Source organism: Capricornis sumatraensis, chromosome 2, assembly GCF_032405125.1.
Source record: "Capricornis sumatraensis isolate serow.1 chromosome 2, serow.2, whole genome shotgun sequence".
NCBI classification, from domain to species: domain Eukaryota; kingdom Metazoa; phylum Chordata; class Mammalia; order Artiodactyla; family Bovidae; genus Capricornis; species Capricornis sumatraensis.
In genome coordinates, this window is record NC_091070.1 from 160,067,862 (window position 1) to 160,089,544 (window position 21,683).

The 21,683-nt window shown below is 41.0% G+C and overlaps 1 protein-coding gene across 2 annotated transcripts; it reads right to left on the reverse strand.

Moving 5' to 3' along the window:
* Positions 1–2,799: 2,799 nt before the first annotated feature.
* On the reverse strand, positions 2,800–20,995 carry DNASE2B (deoxyribonuclease 2 beta). Of its 2 annotated transcripts, none has more exons than XM_068965838.1 (6): positions 20,678–20,995; positions 16,124–16,301; positions 11,373–11,454; positions 8,390–8,485; positions 6,869–7,066; positions 2,800–3,319 (listed from the first exon to the last, which is right to left on the reverse strand). In XM_068965838.1, the coding sequence occupies exons 1-6, from the start codon at positions 20,788–20,790 to the stop codon at positions 2,979–2,981; spliced, it is 1,008 nt and encodes a 335-aa protein (XP_068821939.1). In that variant the 5' UTR covers positions 20,791–20,995; the 3' UTR covers positions 2,800–2,978. The 2 variants fall into 2 exon arrangements, with proteins under 2 accessions (XP_068821939.1, XP_068821938.1); XM_068965837.1 differs by having other exon boundaries at positions 8,390–8,551.
* Between the last annotated feature and the right edge of the window lie 688 nt (positions 20,996–21,683).

A 21,683-nucleotide genomic window follows, 5' to 3' on the forward strand; every position in this document is an offset into this window, starting at 1 on the left:
GCTGGAATATACTAGCTGAATGACACGTAGGCAGTCATGCTCTGGGGATTGTGCAGCATTAACTGGGAGCAGTGGGGCTGGATTTATGACTGAAGTGACCTGAAGTCCTACATTGGGATTGTCCAAAAGAATTACTTGGTGCTTTCCCATTTTCCCAGAAGTCAGCCAATAGCTCCCTTTTCGTTCCAGTAAAGAAAGGACATGGTGAGGGACATAACACACTGGTGGGTTGCCCCAGGGTAAACTCTGCAGCTTCCTGGAGTAACTGCTTCAGCTCAGAGGAAAGGTGGCTCCCAGACTGTCAGTTTCTTGCTCCAACTGCCAAGTGCTGGGGCAGCTGGTGCCACTTCAGGGAATTTTGAAGGGAAGGTCCTCAGGACAAGTGGTCCTGGAAGCTGCTAGGGCCTTACATGAAAATTCTCTAATTGGGGTCAGCTGGCTTCAAGCAGCAATGATCCTGGCTGACTTTACCAAAATTTGTTACCAAGCTGGGGCTCAGTAACATTTTCACCTTCTTCTTTTTTAAAGTCAAGATTTTGTACTTTAAAATTCCTCTTCTAATCTGATTTTGTTGGAATTATTTATGTTCAGATGCTCTCTGCAAAGCCAAAATATATATTTCAAGTCTTCTTATATTTTTAAGTATGTAAGTTAGCTAGCAAGTATTCAAAATTCCTATAACTTATGCTTGCTTCTAACAGGAAGACAAACTTCATTTTTCCCTCTGCATTCCACTGAACTAGTGACATTATGTCCCATGAATGTTGGTTAATTAAGACATCAAGATATGTATTATCCTATATCACATCATTGTTTAAAACTCATCTCTTGAAATAGAAGTTAACACCATAATAGTCTTAGAGGTCATCTGGACCTCTGTGATACTGGAAAAGTTACTAAAATTCTGTAGGACTCACTTTCCTTGTCAGTAAAATAAGGATTATAATAGTTCCTAAAGCATAGCATAGTTATAAAGATCAAATAAGAAAAAGTGGGTTGGCTGTTTACTGCATAGTAGATGCAGTCCCTGGGACAGTAAGGAGATCCAACCAGTCAATCCTAAAGGAAATTAACCCTGAATATTCATTGGAAGGACTAAGGCTGAAGCTAAACCTCCAGTACTTTGGCTACCTGATGTGAAGATCTAACTCACTGGAAAAAACCCTGATGCTGGGAAAGATTGAGGGAAGGAGAAGAAGGGGATGACAGAGGACAAGATGGCTGGATGGCATCACGGCTCAATGAACATGAGTTTGAGCAAACTCTGGGAGATAGTGAAGGATAGGGAAGCCTAGCATGCTGCAGTCCATGGGGTTGCAAAGAGTCAGAGATGACTGAGTGGCTGAATACAACAACAAAATGCTCAATAAGTGCTGCTGCTGCTGCTGCTAAGTCGCTTCAGTCGTGTCTGACTCTGTGCGACCCCATAGACGGCAGCCCACCAGGCTCCCCTGTCCCCGGGATTCTCCAGGCAAGAACACTAGAGTGGGTTGTGATTTCCTTCTCCGATGCATGAAAGTGAAGTCACTCAGTCGTGTCTGACTCTTAGTGACCCCATGGACTGCAGCCCACCAGGCTCCTCTGTCCGTGGGATTTTCCAGGCAAGAGTACTGGAGTGGGGTGCCATCACCTTCTCTGCAATAAATGCTAGCTTTAGTTATTCTTATGATTACTTTTGTTAGGTTGTAAGCTTATTGAAATTAGGAACCATGTTCCAAATATTATTAAACAGTGAATACCTAATACAAATATATTATTTATTATTCATTTATATAACAGTTATATTTAGTGATAAGAATTCCAGAAAATGAAACACACTGGAATTAAGATTACTAGATTTAATTCTAGTTTATGTTCCACTTCATTATTTCCCCCAAGTTGGTGGGTTGTTTTATTTCTTCCTCTTAATCTGACAATTTTTTCTTTTTGAAAAATAGGAATCATTTCTAAACTTCCTTTTGTCTTTTCTCACTGCAGGGTGATTCACATTCAAATTCCACCTGTATTTTTAAGTGTTAGCTGCACCAACTCTGTGCTAGGTACTTGAGCATACCATAGAGAAGAAAACCAAGGCTTAGAGAGTTCAACAGAATGTCCCAAGATCATACAATTAATGGGCTTCCCTGGTAGCTCAGATGGTATAGAATCTGCCTGTAATGCAGGAGACCTGGGTTCAATCCCTGGGTTGGGAAGATCCCCTAGAGAAGAGAATGGCAACCTACTCTGGTATTCTTGCCTGGAGAATTCCATGGACTGAGGAGACTGGAAGGCTACAGTCCATGGGGTCACAAAGAGTTGGACATGACTGAGCAACTAACACATACTAGTTCAAGAATGACCAATTAGACTTAACCATAAACCACTGAAAAGAACTTTAGGAGGAAAATGACTAAGTAGTTTGATGTACAGAGAGATAGAAATGTCTCTTCTTCAAAAAGGGGTGAGGAGGAGAGTCAGGGAATTCTTTGTGAAGATGAAATTACTCTAGGAGATGGCCAGTCACTCCATGGACAATTGAGAGCTGACTAATCTGGAACAAAACCTTTTCCTTTCACTCCTTTCATTTTATATTTATATTTAAATATATATAATAAATACATATTTTATTAATTATATATATGTGTATATATATATGCATGTTTATGGCATATAAATGAAAGTAGATAAATTGCCACTATTTGGAAGAAACACGGTAGCCATGGGAGAAAAGCATTTTATTTGATGATACGTGGATCATAAGTACTGGAGAAGGAAATGGCAACCCATTCCAGTATTCTTGCCTGAAAATATCCCATGGACAGATGAGCCTGGTGGGCTACAGTCCATGACGTCTCAAAGAGCTGGACATGACTGAATGACTAAGATGATGATGGACAATAAGCAAATTCACAGGCTTTTAATATATAAAGAATGAACCCAGTAGAAGAAGACCCCTTGTCAGTGTTGAAAATGATAGCACATATGTCCTTTCACCAAGTTTAGTTACAGTTCTCATAATATAAAACTAATCCTTGAAATGCTCGGTAAATGTGCTGATTCTGGGTACAGATGAATCCACCACTTCTGAAGGCTTGGTATGGACTCCGATTTAGGTCTCCAATACATGTCCAACGATTTTTGGTGCCCTTGTGGGAAACACACCATTTGGCATGATCCTGATAAGAGCTGAAATAAGAGTATATAGATATCTTAATTGCTTTGATATTGTAGACATGGTGAGGAAGGGAGCAGTTTGAAGGAAGCTCTTGTCTCTTTCGCTGCCAGGTTTCTGTTAGCAAGTGTGTCTTCAACTGTTGAGCCATCCAGGCTGCAAAGATGTCTAGAGTTTATAAAGAGAAAAATAGTGAGGTTAATATTTATTCTTAGATAAATCCTAAAAATATCCTCAGGAAGAGAATCATCACTCATGCCTGATATGTGGATGTCACAAGCATAATAAAAACAACATGATTGAAAGAGTGGATGGGAGAACATTTTGTAAATGCTAAAATGATATGAAAACAAAAGTTATTATCATTATTACTAAGATGATATTGGTGCTGAAAATGTCTTCTGTTCTGCACAAACAAGGGAGCAATATATGTTTTTGTCCTGAAAAGACCTTTGGAAAGACTAAGGCTAGAGAAGTAATCAGAGGCCAGCATCTAGAAATCTTTATAAACCAGGCCAGAGTATATGAATTTTCCTGAAATCAATGGGAAATTTTTTAATACTGTATTTTATTTATTTATTCTAAATTAGTTAATTTTATTTCCGTTGCTCTGGATCTTCATTGCTGCATGCGGGCTTTCTCTAACTGTGGAGAACGGGGGTTACTCTCTAGTTGCAGTGCATGGGGCTTCTCATTCAGTTGCTTTTGTTGTGGAGCCCAGGCTCTAGGCTCATGGGCTTCAGAAGTTGCAGCACATGGCTCAGTAGTTGCAGCTTGCTGGCTCCTGGGCATGCAGGCTTCAGTAGCTGTGGCTCATGGGCTCTAGAGTGAGGGCTCAGTAGTTGTGGTGCAGGGGCTTAGTTGCTCTGAGGCAGGTAGAATGTTCCTAGGCCAGGGACTGAACCCATGTCCCTTGCATTGGCAGGCAGATTCTTATCCACTGTACCACCAGGGAAGTCCTCAACAGAGAATTTTTAAGGAGTGTTAGTGGGGGATCAAAATAAACTGTGGAAAATTCTGAGAGAGATGGGAATACCAGACCACCTGACCTGCCTCTCGAGAAACCAGTATACAGGTCAGGAAGCAACAGTTAGAACTGGACATGGAACAACAGACTGGTTCCAAATAGGAAAAGGAGTACGTCAAGGCTGTATATTGTCACCCTGCTTATTTAACTTCTATGCAGAGTACATCATGAGAAATGCTGGGCTGGAAGAAGCACAAGCTGGAATCAAGACTGTTGGGAGAAATATCAATAACCTCAGATATTCAGATGACACCACCCTTATGGCAGAAAATGAAGAACTAAAGAGCCTCTTGAAAGTGAGAGAAGAGACTGAAAAAGTTGGCTTAAAAGTCAACATTCTGAAAACTAAGATCATGGCATCTGATCCCATCCCTTCATGGCAAACAGGTGGGGAAACAGTAGAAACAGTGGCTGACGTTATTTTGGGGGGCTCCAAAATCACTACAGATGGTGACTGCAGCCATGAAATTAAAAGACACTTACTCCTTGGAAGGAAAGTTATGACCAACCTAGACAGCATATTAAAAAAGCAGAGACATTACTTCACCAACAAAGGTCCGTCTAGTCAAGGCTATGGTTTTTCCAGTAGTCATGTATGGATGTGAGAGTTGGACTATAAAGAAAGCTGAGCACCAAACAATTGATGCTTTTGAACTGTGGTGTTGGAGAAGACTCTTGAGAGTCCCTTGGATTGCATGGAGATCCAACCAGTCCATCCTAAAGGAGATCAGTCCTGCATGTTCATTGGAGGGACTGATGTTGAAGCTGAAGCTCCAATACTTTGGCTACCTGATGCGAAGAGCCAACTCATTTGAAAAGACCCTGATGCTGGGAATGATTGAGGGCAGGAGGAGAAGGAGACGACAGAGGATGAGATGGTTGGATGGCATCACCAACACAATGGACATGGGTTTGGGTGAACTCTGGGACTTGGTGGTGGACAGGGAGGCCTGGCGTGCTGCAGTTCATGGAGTCGCAAAGAGTCAGACACTACTGAGCAACTGAACTGAACTGAGTGCGGGAATTAATAGAAACTGATTTATGATCCTAAATATAAACTGAGAAACAATGTGCAGGATGAATTGAGAAGACTGCATTAGACTGGACAGAGGAAAAGCACGAGGTTGTCATAATAACTGTGATAACAAGCACAAGTGTAGACTATGGCCATGACAAAGAGAAAAAGTGAGAGTTATTAAGGACCTGGAGCTTCCCTGGTGGCTCAGAGGTTAAAGCGTCTGCCTCCAATGCGGGACTGATTGTATTTGATGATTTGACATGGGGGGGGGGCAGTGAGAAAACAGAAGGAATGAGAGTTTCCAGGTGACTATGCAGAATATGAGAAAAGGGGTAAGATATGTGAGGGATAATGATGAAATGAGTTTGACATGTTGAATTTTATGTGGCTCTGCCACTCACTGTTGGATACATCTGTTTAGAACACAGGCCTTGGATGAAGATCTAGATTTGGGAATCTCTCAAGGGCTGGCTGGAATTGCCTCAAATGCATTGTAGATGAGATAAGGATGAGTAGAGGACCACAGGGCAGCCTAGTCACAGGAGGAGTATGCAGAGGAAGAGGACATGGCAGAAGAGACTTAAAAGCAGGAGGAAGACCAGAAGACTGTATACTGCCAGGACTCAGGGAGGGGAAAGTTTCAGAAAGGAAACTGTTCCAACTGTGCCAAATCCTGCAGAAGCTATTTCTGTTCTGTTAATTTGGGGATCTCTCATGCCTACCTCAGGGCTTGACAAGTAGTAGGCATTCAATAAATTTATTCACTATTAAAGGAAGGAAGCAAGGAAGGAAGACTGAGGTCAATTAATGCTGTCATGGGTGACTGGGGATAGATACAGAGAAGCAAGACTGTAGTCAAGGAGCAGTGAGCAAGTAAAGACCCTGAAGAGTTTCCTAAAAATAAATTTAGAAGAAAAGAAAAAAACAGAGATATAGGGAATCTAGAATTGAGGGAGGATTTTTTTAGGAATGTTTGGGGCTCGTAGAATGGGTAAGCTAAAATACAAGAAGGAAAACAGATTGAATGTAAGAATCCATGTATTCTGAGCCGGGATAATTTCTAGGGCACAGAGGGGCACTGCTTCTGTTGGGAAGGGAGGAACCTGGTAAAAAGGAATGAAAGTAGACATGATTGTTGAGGGTGGAGTGTGCACTTGGAGTGGTTTCTCCCTCTATTCGCTCTGTGAAGGAAAAAGTGAAGATGAGTGAAGAGACCGGGAAAGGTAAAGGACTTGAGGGTAAGGAAGGCTTAAAATAATTGCCTAGGGAGTGAAAGAAAAGGAAGAAAGCTTGATTCTGTGCCCAACTGAGGCTGGAGACTGAGTCTTTACTGGCCTCTAGCTAGTGTTCTTGCCTGGAGAATCCCAGGGATGGGGGAGCCTGGTGGGCTGCCATCTATGAGGTCGCACAGAGTCGGACACGACTGAAGCGACTTAGCAGCAGCAGCGGCTAGATGGTTGTGATATACTTTTTTTGGATGGATCAGCAATCCTTCTATTCAAATGGCTATTGTTTGAATTGATCGTTGATGTCCCTTTTCCCTTTCCTTTTTTTGTATTCCCTCCTTTTCTATTTCTACACCCTTAAATAATCATTATATTTGTTCTTTGCAATCCAAAGTGAGTCCAACAGCACTGTTACAACATATCGTTTTGATGATGGTCTTTCTTACCGTCAAGAAAAGAATCAGACTTGGCAAAATGGAGGAATTTTTGTCCCTGGGCTGACTGAAGTGTGGCCAGGTGCCGGCCTGGGATCTCTGAGGAGCTGGATCCAGCACACAGCTGGGGCATGTGGATGAGCTCCATGTGAAAGGTTACAGGGATGGAGCAGCTGTAAATGTTTGGGTTGTAGACCAAGAGCTGAGAGTCTGAACCACAAACAGTAAAGAAAAGTTGAGAATTAAGATACAAATGGAAAAGCTTGTTGGCATTTTAGATCTTGTTGTGAATTAAAACACTGAACAGAACAAAAAACAAAAATGAAAGTATTTCCTTCTTTAAGCCAATAGCCTTCAAACTTTTGATTAAAATAGTTGACACCTATTGAGCACTCCCTACTTTTTATTACATGGGTTTACTAATTTAATCATAAGAATATTACCTTATTATTGGGTAAATTATTTTATCACAATCCTCATTTTATAGATAAATTAATGGTGAATTTATGCCCAAAGCTATAAAACTTGTAACTGAAGGAGTTGATATTCAAGCCCTGGCAGGCTGGCCTTGGAGACCATGTGTTTTTTATCCTATGTGTAAACATGCAAAAGTAGAAAACACCCATATACTGACCATCCAGCTCCAAGAATGACCAATTTATCACCGTGAACACCCAGTCTCTATGGTATTAAGCTCTCTAATCTTTGCAGGAGCTCAGCTAGCTAGACCAGGGCTTAATTTGGGTAAGAGGCTCAGTGATCCTTTCCATCAGATGGAAATTTGATTAAAAAAAATCATATTTGAAACCTCCTATATTAGAACAAATCACTCTTTACTATTTAGCAGCTCCCTCAGTAAAAAATGATTGGTAAAATACCATTACTACTTCTCCTCCTCATTTGCACTTTGGATTTTTAAAGTCCAAGTATTTTTGGCCGCTTGAGCTTGAGATCTTAAGGGAAAATCATCTGGTTGAGGCTCAGAAGTGTCACGTTGGTGGCCTATAAGCAACATGAGGTCTACACAATTTAAAAAATAAGGTGGAGACCATATTAGAAACTCATAAGATCTCTTTCTCTCTCAATTTCTCTTTCTCTCTCTCTTTTCTACTTTACTCTGCCCCTAGATTTCTGCTTCCTCTGAAAAATATGGAGATGTAGGTCTTCATTCTCATGGAGCCACAACATAATGGAGTTGCAGCTTTTGAGGAAAGCTAGTGGAGAGTTAACACCCCATTTTGTCAAATTCCCCACTGCCCATGCGATGTCCACTGGTGCCACCCAGTTTTGTCACCTGCCTGGCCCCTTTAGACATTTGAAACTACCACTTCTGATCAAGTTCAAAGACTTCCTTGGACCAGGAAACCAAGGTTCAGTAAGTGAGCCTGCCCAAGATCTCATCATGGCAAAACCAATATTGGAATCTAGGTATCAGGGTTTATGAATAGAGAAGCAAATGAAGTAATACATTTATTCATAATTTCCAAATCCCTTCTTAAATATTATGTCTTTTTTTAAACACTCTAATGTTACCTATTGCTTCATACTGGTTGTACTTGAAAGTTATACAGATGCCAGCTTGTCCATTTCGTCTCCCTGTGGGTGGATAATCATAGCCTTCTTCAGGAACTGGAGGAAAATGGGGAATGGAATGAATCAACCAGAACCCCTGGACTCTGTTCCACAGAAGTACACCTACCAAAGATACAGTCAATACAGATAAATTAGAAAAACAAGCCTCCTTTAAAAACAGAGTTCAAAGCTACAACATTTAAGCCCTTTAAACTTCAGGCTAATGTTTCCTTAGGCTAATAATGACAAGGAAAATGTTCTTTTTCAAAGATTTCAAAACCATTTCAGGTACACGTCACATTGCCCCATTACTGATGGTAACCCGACACAAAAGGGAGCTAGCGCAGACACCCTGTGAAGAGTTAAGAGGCATTTCATGTTGAAACTACAAGGAAAATTTGTTTTGGCAGAATGCAAATTTGCTAAATTGGAGTTTGACCTCGATAGACTATATAGTCACCTGGCAAGCTTCAGATAATGTTTTTACTGCTAAGCAGCTAAGCTATTTTCAAAACCCAGCTGAAAAACATAGTTAAAAGAGAAAATATCAAGTGAAAAAATGTATTTGCCGTAATTTTTTGTGAGAAACTGATGCTCATTTATGTGCAGAAGTCGCCCAATTCCACAAGTTTGAAAAAAAAGAAGCAGAAAAGGCGCGGGGTGGGGGGTCGGGGTGGTGGATGAGGATGAAGGAAGCCATGTTCTAAAGCATCCTGCTGCTGCTGCTGCTAAGTCACTTCAGTCGTGTCCGACTCTGTGCGACCCCGTGGACAGCAGCCCACCAGGCTTCCCCGTCCCTGGGATTCTCCAGGCAAGAACCCTGGAGTGGGTTGCCATTTCCTTTTCCAGTGCATGAAAGTGAAAAGTTAAAGTGAAGTCGCTCAGTCGTGTCTGACTCTCAGTGACCCCATGGACTACAGCCCACCAGGCTCCTCCATCCATGGGATTTTTCAGGCAAGGGTACTGGAGTGGGGTGCCATTGCCTTCTCCGCTAAAGCATCCTAGTTACTTGTATTTTCTAAAAATCTCTGGAGCAGACAGTATGAAAGCCAGAAAGGAAGAAAACTGAAAGATTTTCAACATCTTGTGACATGGCACAAAGAACTCTGTCCAGCAGGCACCTATGACTATTTCTGTGTTTGTAAATATATCAGGATAATTTGGGTATGCTAACTTGGCTTTCTGGTTTGCACATGACCACGCAGACATAAAAGTCATGCTTGCCTTAGTGTTAGAGTAGAAACCAAATGCCTGCCAGTTATTTCTTTTTCAAAGAACATACTTTAAGGAAGCACACTGCTGCTGTCTCAGTGACTGTGGAATCAACACCTGCGTCGAGATGTAAAATGTTCAAAGTTCAGTTGCCTCACAGAGCTGGATGACCTCAGGGTCTCTCTTCTGCCCAGATGAGTATGCTGTTTGTCTGAAATCCTAACTTCCTGGTACAAGTGCCACAGGATGTTGGAGCACTTGTTGGCAGAGAACTCTGCCACATGACATCAGGTTTCACTCCATTTCCAATCTTCTTTCTGAGCCCTTGTATCAACTAACAGAGTGGAGTGACAATGGTGGTGGGAGGTTGGTAAAGAAGAGTTTGCAGAACGTGGCAGGATGTGGCAAATAAGACCATCAGGAGGGCAACTTAGCTAAATCAAAAGCTAAGTTGCTCATGGCGTTTGACAGCCATTATAAATTAAATTCTTCATCAGAGGTTTCAAACTGGCAGCCCACAGGCCAAGCCTAACCTGCAGATACATGTTATTATGCTTGCAGATTATTTTTAAAACTTCGAATTCATTGCCAACAATTAAAAACGGATTTTCCACAAACTCCTCATTTTCTCTGGAAAAAATCACATTGCCATAAGGCAAGCTGAGTGGTAACTGCTTTTTTAGACCATGTGTATACTCTCCAGTTCTCTAGTGACCTGCCAATTCAGCCCCCTTGGCTTGCTGACATCATTTTCCTGACCCTGAAGGCATTTGATTTGGGAACCTTCTGAAAAATACTTATTGCCATGGGAAGTTATTCATGATATATTAAGTTGAAAAAAGTTTGAAGTACTCACTAAAAAAGTTTTATAAAAAATGTTTCAAAATATATATTATAGAAAAAGTAAAAAATATTAGACGCAACTGGGGCTTCCCAGGTGACTCAGTGGTAAAGAATCTGCCTGCAGTGCAGGAGAAGCATGTTTGATCCTTGGGTCAGGAAAATCACCTGGAGGAGAAAACGGCAACCCACTCCAGTATTCTTGCCTGGAAAATCCCATTTTTCAGGAGCCTGGTAGGATACAGTCCATGGAGTCACAAAAGAGTTAAACATGACTTAGTGACTAAACAACAAGATTAAGTGTAATTAGCTAATGAATATTAGCATTACAAATTTTTTGTTTACTATCATTTTGACTTCAACAACACACATACTTATATACATAGTTTACAAATAGAAAAATATAAAAATCCCTATAATAAAATCATTATAATATATAATTATTAACAAATTTACTATAATATGAAAATTATTTTAAAATACTTTTTCAAAAATGTTTACTGTATTTTAAATGGGACTAAGAAGAGTGAATTTTATTCTATGTAAATTATACTTCTATAGGTTTGACTAAAATGTGTGTACACACACACACACACAAACACACACACACACACAGAGTCTGGGTAGTATTTTCAGTAGTCAAATGCTTGTATTTCTGCTTTAAAGTAGATTTTTAAAATGTTGAGAAATAAAATGGTATTCATGTGAAGGATATTTCAAAGTCAAATTATATCATTATAAAATGTGATACAGGAATCACTCATCTTGATAACTCAGACCATTAAAAAGAAAAGCTATCTTTTTAGTGTGGAATATAAACCTACCAAAGATAGGATGTTTTAAGAAAATGCTGACTTCCAGTAAGAAAGAGAAATAAGAGCCTTTATCATACCTTTGGTGTGTCCATACTTTCTGCTGTAATTCATGGATTTAGGGACTCCATCATTGTATATTAGATAGGCTGTGCTGGTATTCTGCAGGAATATTTTAAGGTTATAATGGCATAAGTCTTTCACTCATAAACATTTTTCGCTGACAACATTTCTACCGGCTACCCAGCCTACAATACAGAACTTTCATTAATACACATGAGAAATCATCCATTCCCCTGATAGGCAGATTTCCCATCAATCTGAATTCTGTGGCATGCAAGGCAGGAGACAAGAAGCCCATCCTCAGCTTCGCACTTGTGTGACAGGAACCCTGCGCTCTGTGATGCGTGTGAGGGCAATAGTCTTATTTCTCCCAGTTGTTTTGGACTCATGTTTCTGACGAAGCAACCAGTGTATAATAAAGGAGTCCTTAAATATTTGTTCAGGAAATGAAGTAGGAACAACCAGCCAAGGATTACGTCTGGGCTTTTTCCACTGATATTATAGACACAGTGCAGAAATGGCTGTCAGGGTTTGATTTCCTCTGCCTACTTTGTGCTTTACCACTTGGTCATAGCTTCCTGTTTAATCAGAATTCCTCATTCTCTGCTTCTACTACCTCTTTGTTAGTGGAGGATTTTTCTTCAATCTATTTCTCTGTGTCACTTCACCTTTCCAACTTGACATTTCCCTGCTTAAAAAATGTGGTGTAATTGAATGTGTGATATTGGATTTCCTCTGGTAAGGCAAAATGCTAGTAAATTCTCCAAACAGTTTGCCAACTCTCTGAGTCAAAATGAAGCTATTACTTTGATAGTGTCTTCTTGTCATGTTTTGGAAACTTGCTTCTATTTGTTCAGTGTCACTCCATTTCAGTTGTATCATGAAGCAGTGACTTTTTTTTTTAATTTTTATTTTTACTTTATTTTACTTTACAATACTGTATTGGTTTTGCCATACATTGACATGAATCCACCACGGGTGTACATGCGTTCCCAAACATGAACCCCCCTCCCACCTCCCTCCCCATAACATCTCTCTGGGTCATCCCCGTGCACCAGCCCCAAGCATGCTGTATCCTGCATCGGACATAGACTGGTGATTCGTTTCTTACATGATAGTATACAGAAGCAGTGACTTTAAATGAAGCCAATAATGTCAATAGTACAAAGTCTCAGCAATATATTAATAATTAAAAGCAGGAAAGGACAACCCATCTCTGTAAAAAAGGTTTTTGTTTTTCTCTGAGAAAAAAATAAGAGTCTCTTACAGTTGCTTCATTATTTGATTTCATCTAAAACCATTTTTTTTTTTAAAGGCATAAGGTAGTCTGTATAGCATTTTTGGCTACTATGTTTAGGGATATTCGGGGAAATAAGTTGTTTTCTTACCTGCATTTTCCATAATTGACCATAGCTACAGTTGGCATTCATATTCTCCACTGGAGAACTCTGACAGTTATTCTATGAGCCTGTGTTGAATGTGGTAACAAGGTCATTGTGTGCCTTTAGGGTACAATGTGGAGGGCCTCTGGGAAGATTTGATGAGGAACATAATTCTCCAATAGATGAAGTTTATCATTCTAACTAGGACAATCAGCTAGGATTAAATGGGATGTAACTCCAGTGAAGAGAGGCCCTCTTACAAAGAGGAAAAATCACGAATGAACAATAGGGCCTGGAGATTATCATACTAAGTGAAGTAAGTCAGACAGAAAGACAAATATCTTATGATATCATTTATATGCAGCATCTTAAAAAATGATGCAAAGGAGCTTTTTTACAAAACAGACTCACAGACTAAGAGAATAAATTTATGGTACCGGGGTAGGGGGGAATGATGGGGAGGAGGGATAGATTAGGAGTTTGGGACTGACATGTACACACTGCTATATTTAAAATAGATAACCAACAAAGACCTGCTGTATAGCACAGGGAATTCTGCTCAGTATTCTGTAATAAACTAAATGGGAAAATAATTTGAAAAAGAATAGACACGTGTGTGTATATAACTGAATCACTTTACTGTGCACCTGAAACTAACACAACATTGCTAATCAACTGTGCTCCAATATAAAATAAAAATAATAAAAAAAAGAATAGGCAGACCTATTTCTGTGCCTTTGGACGTCTCTATTCCTTTACCTCTTAGCTGGATTTGACTTATTTGACTACTGGATGTTGAACAAGTAGGTTACGGTCCCCAGTCTAGCTGGGACTATAGTCAGGCAAATATAGGCAACAGTGATATGGTCTAAGTGTTATTGTCAAGGTATATGGAAGGTTCTCATTTATTGACACAAAAGTAGAAGAAGGAAAGTATTTCCCAACATAACCCCAGATATTATCTTAACTTGACATCTGAGATTTAAAACCAGTTAGTCTGATCTTGCTTTCTGCTTTCTGTTAGAAGTTCAGTTCTGGGTCAGAAGACGGGAAAGTTGTATCTTCATGGTCACTTCTGGCACGTATGTTCAACTTCCAAAGAGCGTTCAGTCTTATCTGAATATCACCCCCTATTATTGTTATTCTTTTTTTGGCTCTATGCTAATCAAACATGGCAATCAGCCCCTCTACTGTCATTTTCTTCCAGAATCCACCACTCATGGCATTGTGTGTGAGCAGGGTTTACTGAAGCTATGAAACATTGAATGGTTTTACATTACCAAGCTGACCTGCCTCAGTCTCCCTCCATGTTTTATCTACTTTTGAATTCCTAGTTTCCAACTACTTTTTTTTTTTTTTTTGCAGAGCAATTTAGCTCTCCTGCCTTCCTAGGCTCTGGGACTACCTTTGCACTTCCAAAGATCATTATTATAGTTTGTCAAACTAAGACCCATCCTCCCCAACCAAGATAAATGACAGGCTTTGCAGTGTTACTCTTTCCTTTCTCTTCTTGGGCAGTGTGAAGTGGGGAGGGGAAGAATATGTTTATTTTTTCATTGATGGGTTATACTCTAGGTTTTCCCACTGCCAACCTTGGAAAGCAGAAGCAGCTGCAGGTAGTTTTGATTTTACATAATAATTTATTAATTCAAAACAGGCTTGTTGCTGAGACTGAGGAATTTCTAAAAGTCTCTAGGACAGTGTTTGGAACATCACATGTATTCAAATAGCTTACAAGTAAGTTTTGACTTGGTAACTTGACTCTGAAGGCTGGTGTTAATGACAGGTGAATACAGTGAAATATTTGCACACACAGAGACAGCTCTCCACACATTTCAAGTAAATGTTCAAATAGCCCTGTGCACTACGGCATCTCAGATGGTAAAGAATCTGCCTGCAGTGCAGGAGACAGGTTCAATCCCTGGGTCAGGAAGATCCCCTTGTGAAGGGAATGGCAACCCACTGTTGTATGCTTGCCTGGATAATCCCATGGACAGAAGAGCCTGGTGGGCTACAGTCCGTGGGTCCACATGGAGTTGGACATGACTATGCGACTAACACTTTCAGTAGTGCTACAGTCTAACTCAGAATTGTTGTGGGAATTAAATTAGTTGACATATGTAAAGGCCCAGCACCTTGTTAAGTGTTGAGTTATTTCACATTTTTACTTCTCAACAAATTGTTAGGAAATGCATAGATGAATATGAAGTGAAGTGAAGTGAAAGTCACTCAGCCATGTCTGACTCTTTTTAACCCCATGAACTTTACAGTCCATGAAATTCTCTAGGCCAGAATACTGGAGTGGGTAGCCTTTCCCTTTTCCAGGGGATCTTCCCAAACCAGGGATCGAACCCAGGTCTCCTGCATTGCAGGTGGATTCTTAACCAGCTGAGCCACAAGGAAAGCCTGTAGATGAGTGTAACTGGATATTAATTATTGTTTGATTTACTTGTCATCTCTGGTTGAAAAACAGTATCTTGTCACTGAACAGCAGATGTTGCCTGGATGTTGGGAGACTGCACAGAGGCACTAAGCCTATTTACCCGTGTCCCTTTGGCTGGTTTGTTCATTGCCTGATGAAGTCCAGTGTGTGTGCTCACTCAGTCATGTCTTACTCTTTGTGACACTTTGGACTGTAGCCTGCCAGACTCCTCTGTCCATGGAATTTTCAGGCAAGCATGCTGGAGTGGGTTGCCATTTCCTCCTCCAGGGGATCTTCCCAATCCAGGGTTCAAACCCACGACTCCTGCATCTCCTGCATTTGCAGGCTGATTCTTTACCGCTGAGCCATCAGGAAAGCCTGATGAAGTCCAGATAGCAGATTTAGTCTCCATACAGGCAAGTTAGTTCCAGGGCCTTGAACTATCTCTTAACCTAGTAACCTAGGTACAGATCGAACCCAGTCCTAGCTCTTAATCTACTATTTTGAAAATGATTAATTAAAAGGAAGACCAAGCGGAACCCTTTACTTTTCCCATCAAACTCATCACACTATGGCATGAACAACCCATAACTCATGGCATATTGACAATAGATCTATACTGCATTGTAATAGAAAAGCGCTCTTCTCTCTAGTTCCCTTTAAAGGGCTAAGATAGCCAGTACTGAGAAAATTGGCAGAGTTTGGCAGCCAAAAGATTTCAATGTGTAATTAGTTCAGTGATGCCATTGGACATAATCTAAATGTATCAACAATTTGGCATTGCTGTAGAGTCTGTTGACATATCCCTTAAGGTCTTGGTTAGGTTGATTGAGATTCCGAGTTAACTTAATTCCAGTTGCTAGGATTGGGGGTTGGGTATGTGAGCAATTATAACTTTTTGGAAGCTTTGGAGTCTGTATAATGCATTTTATGTGATTCAAATGAATGATTAACTGTAACATACCTCAGAGGCAGATGCTTCATACAGTTGTTGTAATGTCCTTCCCAAAACACTCGTGGAGGCATTCATTAGTTGCTTACTCCTACTCCAGCTTCTGGTTGTAGAGTCTAGGTACAGGTACTCTAACCCAGTCTCTCTGCTTTCCTCGTTTTGCTTTTTGGGCAACTTATAAAAGGTAAACCTAACAAAGGAAATAATTATGAATTGCTAACATTTACTGTTACATTTTTAAAAATATAATTTATTTATTTGGAGGATAATTGCTTTACAACATTGTATTGATTTCTGCCATACAACAATGTGAATCAGGCATGAGTGTGTGTGTACGCACACATACATTCATCACGCCTTCCTCTTGAGCTCCCCTCCCCTTCTGCTATCCCATCCCTCTAGGTCATCACAGAGCGCCAGGCTGGGCTCCCTGTGTTATACAGCTGTTCCCCAGTAGCTCTCTGTCTTACACATGGTAGTGTATATATGTCAATGCTACTTTCTCAATTCATCACGCCCTCTCCTTCCCCTGCTGTGTTCACAAGTCTGTTCTCTATGTCTATGTCTCCATTCCTTCCCTGCAAATAGGTTCATCAGTACCATTTTCCTAGATTCCACACATGTGCCTTGATATATTTTTCTTTTTCTGACTTACTTCACTCTGTATAACAGGCTGTAGGTTCATCCACCTCACTACAAATGACTCAAGTTTGTTCCTTTTTATGATTGAGAAATATTCCATTGCATATACATACCACATCTTCTTTATCCATTCATCTGTCAATGGGCATCTATTGCTTCCATGTCCTGGCTGTTGTAAATAGTGCTGTAGTGAACATTGCGGTAAATGTGTCTTTTTGAATTGTGGTTTTCTCAGGGTATATGCCCAATAGTGGGATTGTGGGATCATATGGTGAATTTATTCCTAGCTTTTTAAGGACTCTCCATAATGTTCTCCGTAATGGCTGTATCAGTTTACATTCCCACCCATAGTGCAGGAGGGTTCCCTTTTTTCCATAGCCTCTTCAGCATTTATTGTTTGTAGATTTTTTTGATGATGGCCATTCTGATTAGTATAAGGTGATATCTCATAGTAGTTTTGATTTTCACTTCTCTAATAATGAGTGATGTTGAGCATCTTTTTCATATGTTTATGTCTTATTTGGAGAATTGTCTAAGTATTTTGCCTATCTTTTGATTGGGTTATTTGTTTTTCTGATATTGAGCTGTATGAGCTGCTTATATATTTTGGAGATTAATTTCTTTGTCAGTTGCTTTGTTTGCAGTTATTTTCTCCCATTCTGAGGGCTGGACTGACTATTTTCTTGATGGTAGGCACTGTCAAGCACTTATCATTTCACCTATATTTCACAGAAGGTCTTGAAGTTTAAGGAGAGGGATTTGCTCAAGCTTTCTACCTCTTATATTCCACCCTTACTGTTGCTCCTTCCCAGAGAAGGAAATACAAATCTGACTGTGCGTGTTCTGAAAACATTTACTGGCCTGGTGTGTGAGATCCCTGTGGTGAAAGCCCACATACATTGAGAATGGCTCTTCTATTCTTTCCACAGTTGGTAAGAATGCCAAGGCCCGGGCCTGTACTAGAGAAGTCTTAGATGTGTCTGCTGCCTGAAGGGCGTGGCATGCACATCTCTTTGCAGCTGGCTGGCTGAATCTGAGATTTGGGTTTGGGCATCAGAGTCAGTGCAGGCTGTTTTGAGCCTCTGGCCTGAGCCACGTTCTTCAGCTCAGTGTATTGGCATACTCTGCATTGAGGATTCAGGGCCAAGACCAACCAATTAAGTAAGTGCCTTGCTTTCTTTACTATCGTCTCCTGTTTGTATGTTTCCTTTGGTTGTCTCACAGGATGGAGAGGTGGTTGGACCTGCATGGTATTCAGACATTCTTGAATCATCTGGCCCAGGGTTTCTCAGTGTGCTCTATTCATATTTTGGGGCTCATTGTTCTTTGTTCTGGGGGGCTGTCCTATGAACTGTAGTATCCCTGGCTTCTACCTGTAAGTAGTACATATTCCCCTGGCCGTGCCAGTCAAAAATGTCTACAGACATTGTCGAAAGAATCTGAAAGGTGAAATTGACTTTATCTAGCCAAATACCTTTTAATAGCATGAACACACATTTAACCCTCAAATACTCACACTGAACCAAACATTGTAATGCATTCACTATTACCAGTAACAGCATCTCACTTTACCCAGAAAATCTTCACTTTTCATTGGGTTCTCATCAGTCTTATGTTTCTATTTATGCTCTTTCCTGCCCTATCCAGGCTTTCTGCCTCTCAGGGCCAGGTCCTCACATGTGGCAGGAAACATGAAATTATTCTTTGGTGCTGACCTTATGTTCCTCTGGCCTTTAACTCTCACAGCAAGTTGTAGACTCAAGACTGTGCCTCCCTGTGTGCTCCGTTCAGCAGTCTCTCTGACAGATACTGCTAAATGATATGTCCATTCAGTTGTGGCAAAAATAAATTTTTTGTGTTGATCACAATTTGATGGCCCACCCATGAAAGGTTTGTGAACTATCATGGCACACCAGTTAAGGACTAGTGCTTTTATAAACAATATTCCTGGGTGACCATCTCCAGGTATAATCTGAAGATTCTTGAATCTATTTCTAGCCCAGATCTCTGTGCTGAGGTCTCAGTTCAGTTCAGTTCAGTTCAGTCACTCAGTTGTGTCCGACTCTTTGCGACCTCATGAATTGCAGCACGCCAGGCCTCCTTGTCCATCACCAACTCCTGGAGTTCACTCAAACTCACATCTATCGAGTCGGTGATGCCATCTAGCCATCTCATCCTCTGTCGTCCCCTTCTCCTCCTGCCCCCAATCCCTCCCAGCATCAGAGTCTTTTCCAATGAGTCAACTCTTCGCATGAGGTGGCCAAAGTACTGGAGTTTCAGCTTTAGCCTCATTCCTTTCAAAGAAATCCCAGGGCTGATCTCCTTCAGAATGGACTGGTTGGATCTCCTTGCAGTCCAAGGGACTCTCAAGAGTCTTCTCCAACACCACAGTTCAAAAGCATCAATTCTTCAGCGCTCAGCTTTCTTCACAGTCCAACTCTCACATCCATACATGACTAGTGGAAAAACCATAGCTTGCTGAGGTCTAGATAAACCCAAATGCAAAGATGGTTCAGAGACCAACTCCATGTTTTTGAAACCAAGTTCATGATATTGTGCAACAAATGTATTCATTCCCTACTCTTAGGGGGCACATTCACACAGTCACAGAAGCTAGCAACCTGTAAGTCTTTCTTAACATCTTCCTCTCTCCTACTACCCTTTGCCCATCCATTACTAAGTTTTCTCAGATGCTCTTCTGCTTTACTTCTACTTCTTTAACTTGAGGATCCAGACATTGTCTGGATACTTTTCTCACCAATTATGCTACAGAAGTCTCGCTGGTCACTATGACTCTGTACTGGTTCCTGGCTAACTGGCCTTCACAGTACTGCCAGTGGGCTTTCTAAAATGCAAATCTGACTTTTTCAAGTCCCTACTTGACGTCCCTCAGTAGTTCCCTTTCAAGGTCAAGTTCAGACTCTGCAGTTTAACCCATAAAGCCCTTCATGACCTTGCCCTCACTTATCTCTCTAAGTTCCCCTCTTGCCATTTCCCCATGTTCTCCTGAAGCACAAACATTACTCAACTGCTTCCAGACTCTCCCCATTGTTTATTGCCTCCGGACCTCCTCAGTGCTTCTCCACTGGCCTGAGATGCCCTGACATCTCCCTTGTCTTTCTAACCAACTCAAAATTATTCTCCAAATGTCTCCCAGAGAGATCTTTTGGCTCCATCCTCTCTAATGCCCCATCTATGCCCTCACCATACAACTATGAGCTCCTCAAGGGTAAGAACTATGCCTTATTCATATTTATATTTTCAAAACTTAGCACAGGACTGGTGTGTGCTCAGTAACTGTCTGGTGAGAGGGTGATTGAGTGTATCTGTGTCCTCTAGCCTCAACTTTACACAAAGCTTGATGCCACCATAAAGGCAAAATACCCTAATTAAAGAGTGAAGAAGTGATCAGAGCTTTTGGAGAATCCATGACTGTAACGCAAAGCTGTGTTTCACCACTTTGACACTTCAGGAGATCAGTGGCCTCCCACCCACTCTTAACCAAACAGTGCTGTGTACCATCAAGCCCTCTTTCTCCTTCATGTAAGTATATGCTCCACTATCAGGAAAAAGTCAACTTAAAAGGATGCTGGTTCTGTTAGGAAAATCACAAAGCAATTGAAAGAACTTGTCAAATGAGAGAAGCTGTCAGGTCTGCCACACCTCTGTGGCCACCAGCTTTGCCCTGCTGAAAGCATGAATCAGGCCCACAAGGCACTACTCAGCTCCTTCTCAAGGGAAAACTCCCTCATTCAGACCCTATCCCTACCTGGATACGTGGCCCATTTACATGCTTTCACTTCCTTTCCTCTTATGGGGAGAGGTGGAGCAGAGGTCTCCTTCAGAACACACAGTGAACCAGGTAACCACCAGTAGTTTGGCTTTCCACTGGCAGGCACCGAGTCTTACATTTCATTTACTTACCAATCCACAGCTTCTCCTTCTTCATTTCTGCATGATATTTTTGTTGCCTCCAGGATTCCAAAGAGACCAAGGAAGAGCACAGTCAGTGGTGTTCCTAGAAGTCTTGCTGTCATTTTCTGTCACCTTTAGTCCATGGCACAGCAGGAAACCTTCCCCCTAGATGGTGGAGTCTGAGTTTCAAGTCTCCCTCACACTGTGCTGGCTCTGACGTTTGATTCCATTTACCTCTGCCATTTGCTGTCTGGGCATTTTCAGAATGGGACGCATCCTATGTAATTGTGTGATTCAGTCACAACATGCCAGCGTGACTCCTCATGCCTTTGTGCTGAATTGTTGACTGGTTTGCAAAGTCATCAAAAAGTCCTGGAGAGAAAAAAGGGATGTACAGGTAACTCTTTGGAGTGAACATCATGTGATAGGAAGTTCAGTGGACAGGAGAACTCTGTATTGGTAAACAGATGTTGAATTAAATCTATTTCGTGTGTTTTCCCCTTATGATTGTTTCTCTATGAAAAGAAAAGAAAGTAAAGTCACTCAGTCATGTCCGACTCTGTGACCCCATGGGCAGGCAAGAATACTGGAGTGGGGTGCCATTTCCTTCTCCAGGAGATCTTCCTGACCCAGGGATTGAACTCAGGTCTCCCACATTGTAGGCAGATGCTTTACCATCTGAGCCACCAGGGAAGTCCTCTATGAGTTTCTCTATGAGTGAGAGTAAATGTTTGTGGTTCACCCATTAAACAGAAATGACAAAATCTTATGTCTTAATAATAATTAGGATCTATTACTTGTGATACTCTCTATCTTAAGAAAACATTTCCTAAAAAGTACTTCAAAGGCTTGCTTCAAAGAAAGGGCAAATTCAGAATTGCTTTTAGCAAAGCTGTTTACATATCCTCTTCACCTCTTAGTTTCAGCCACTCAGCATGGTGCTTTACTTCAAAGAGGCTTTGCTGTCCAATAGGTTACAATGCAATCAGATAAACATACTGACCACTCTTGCTTC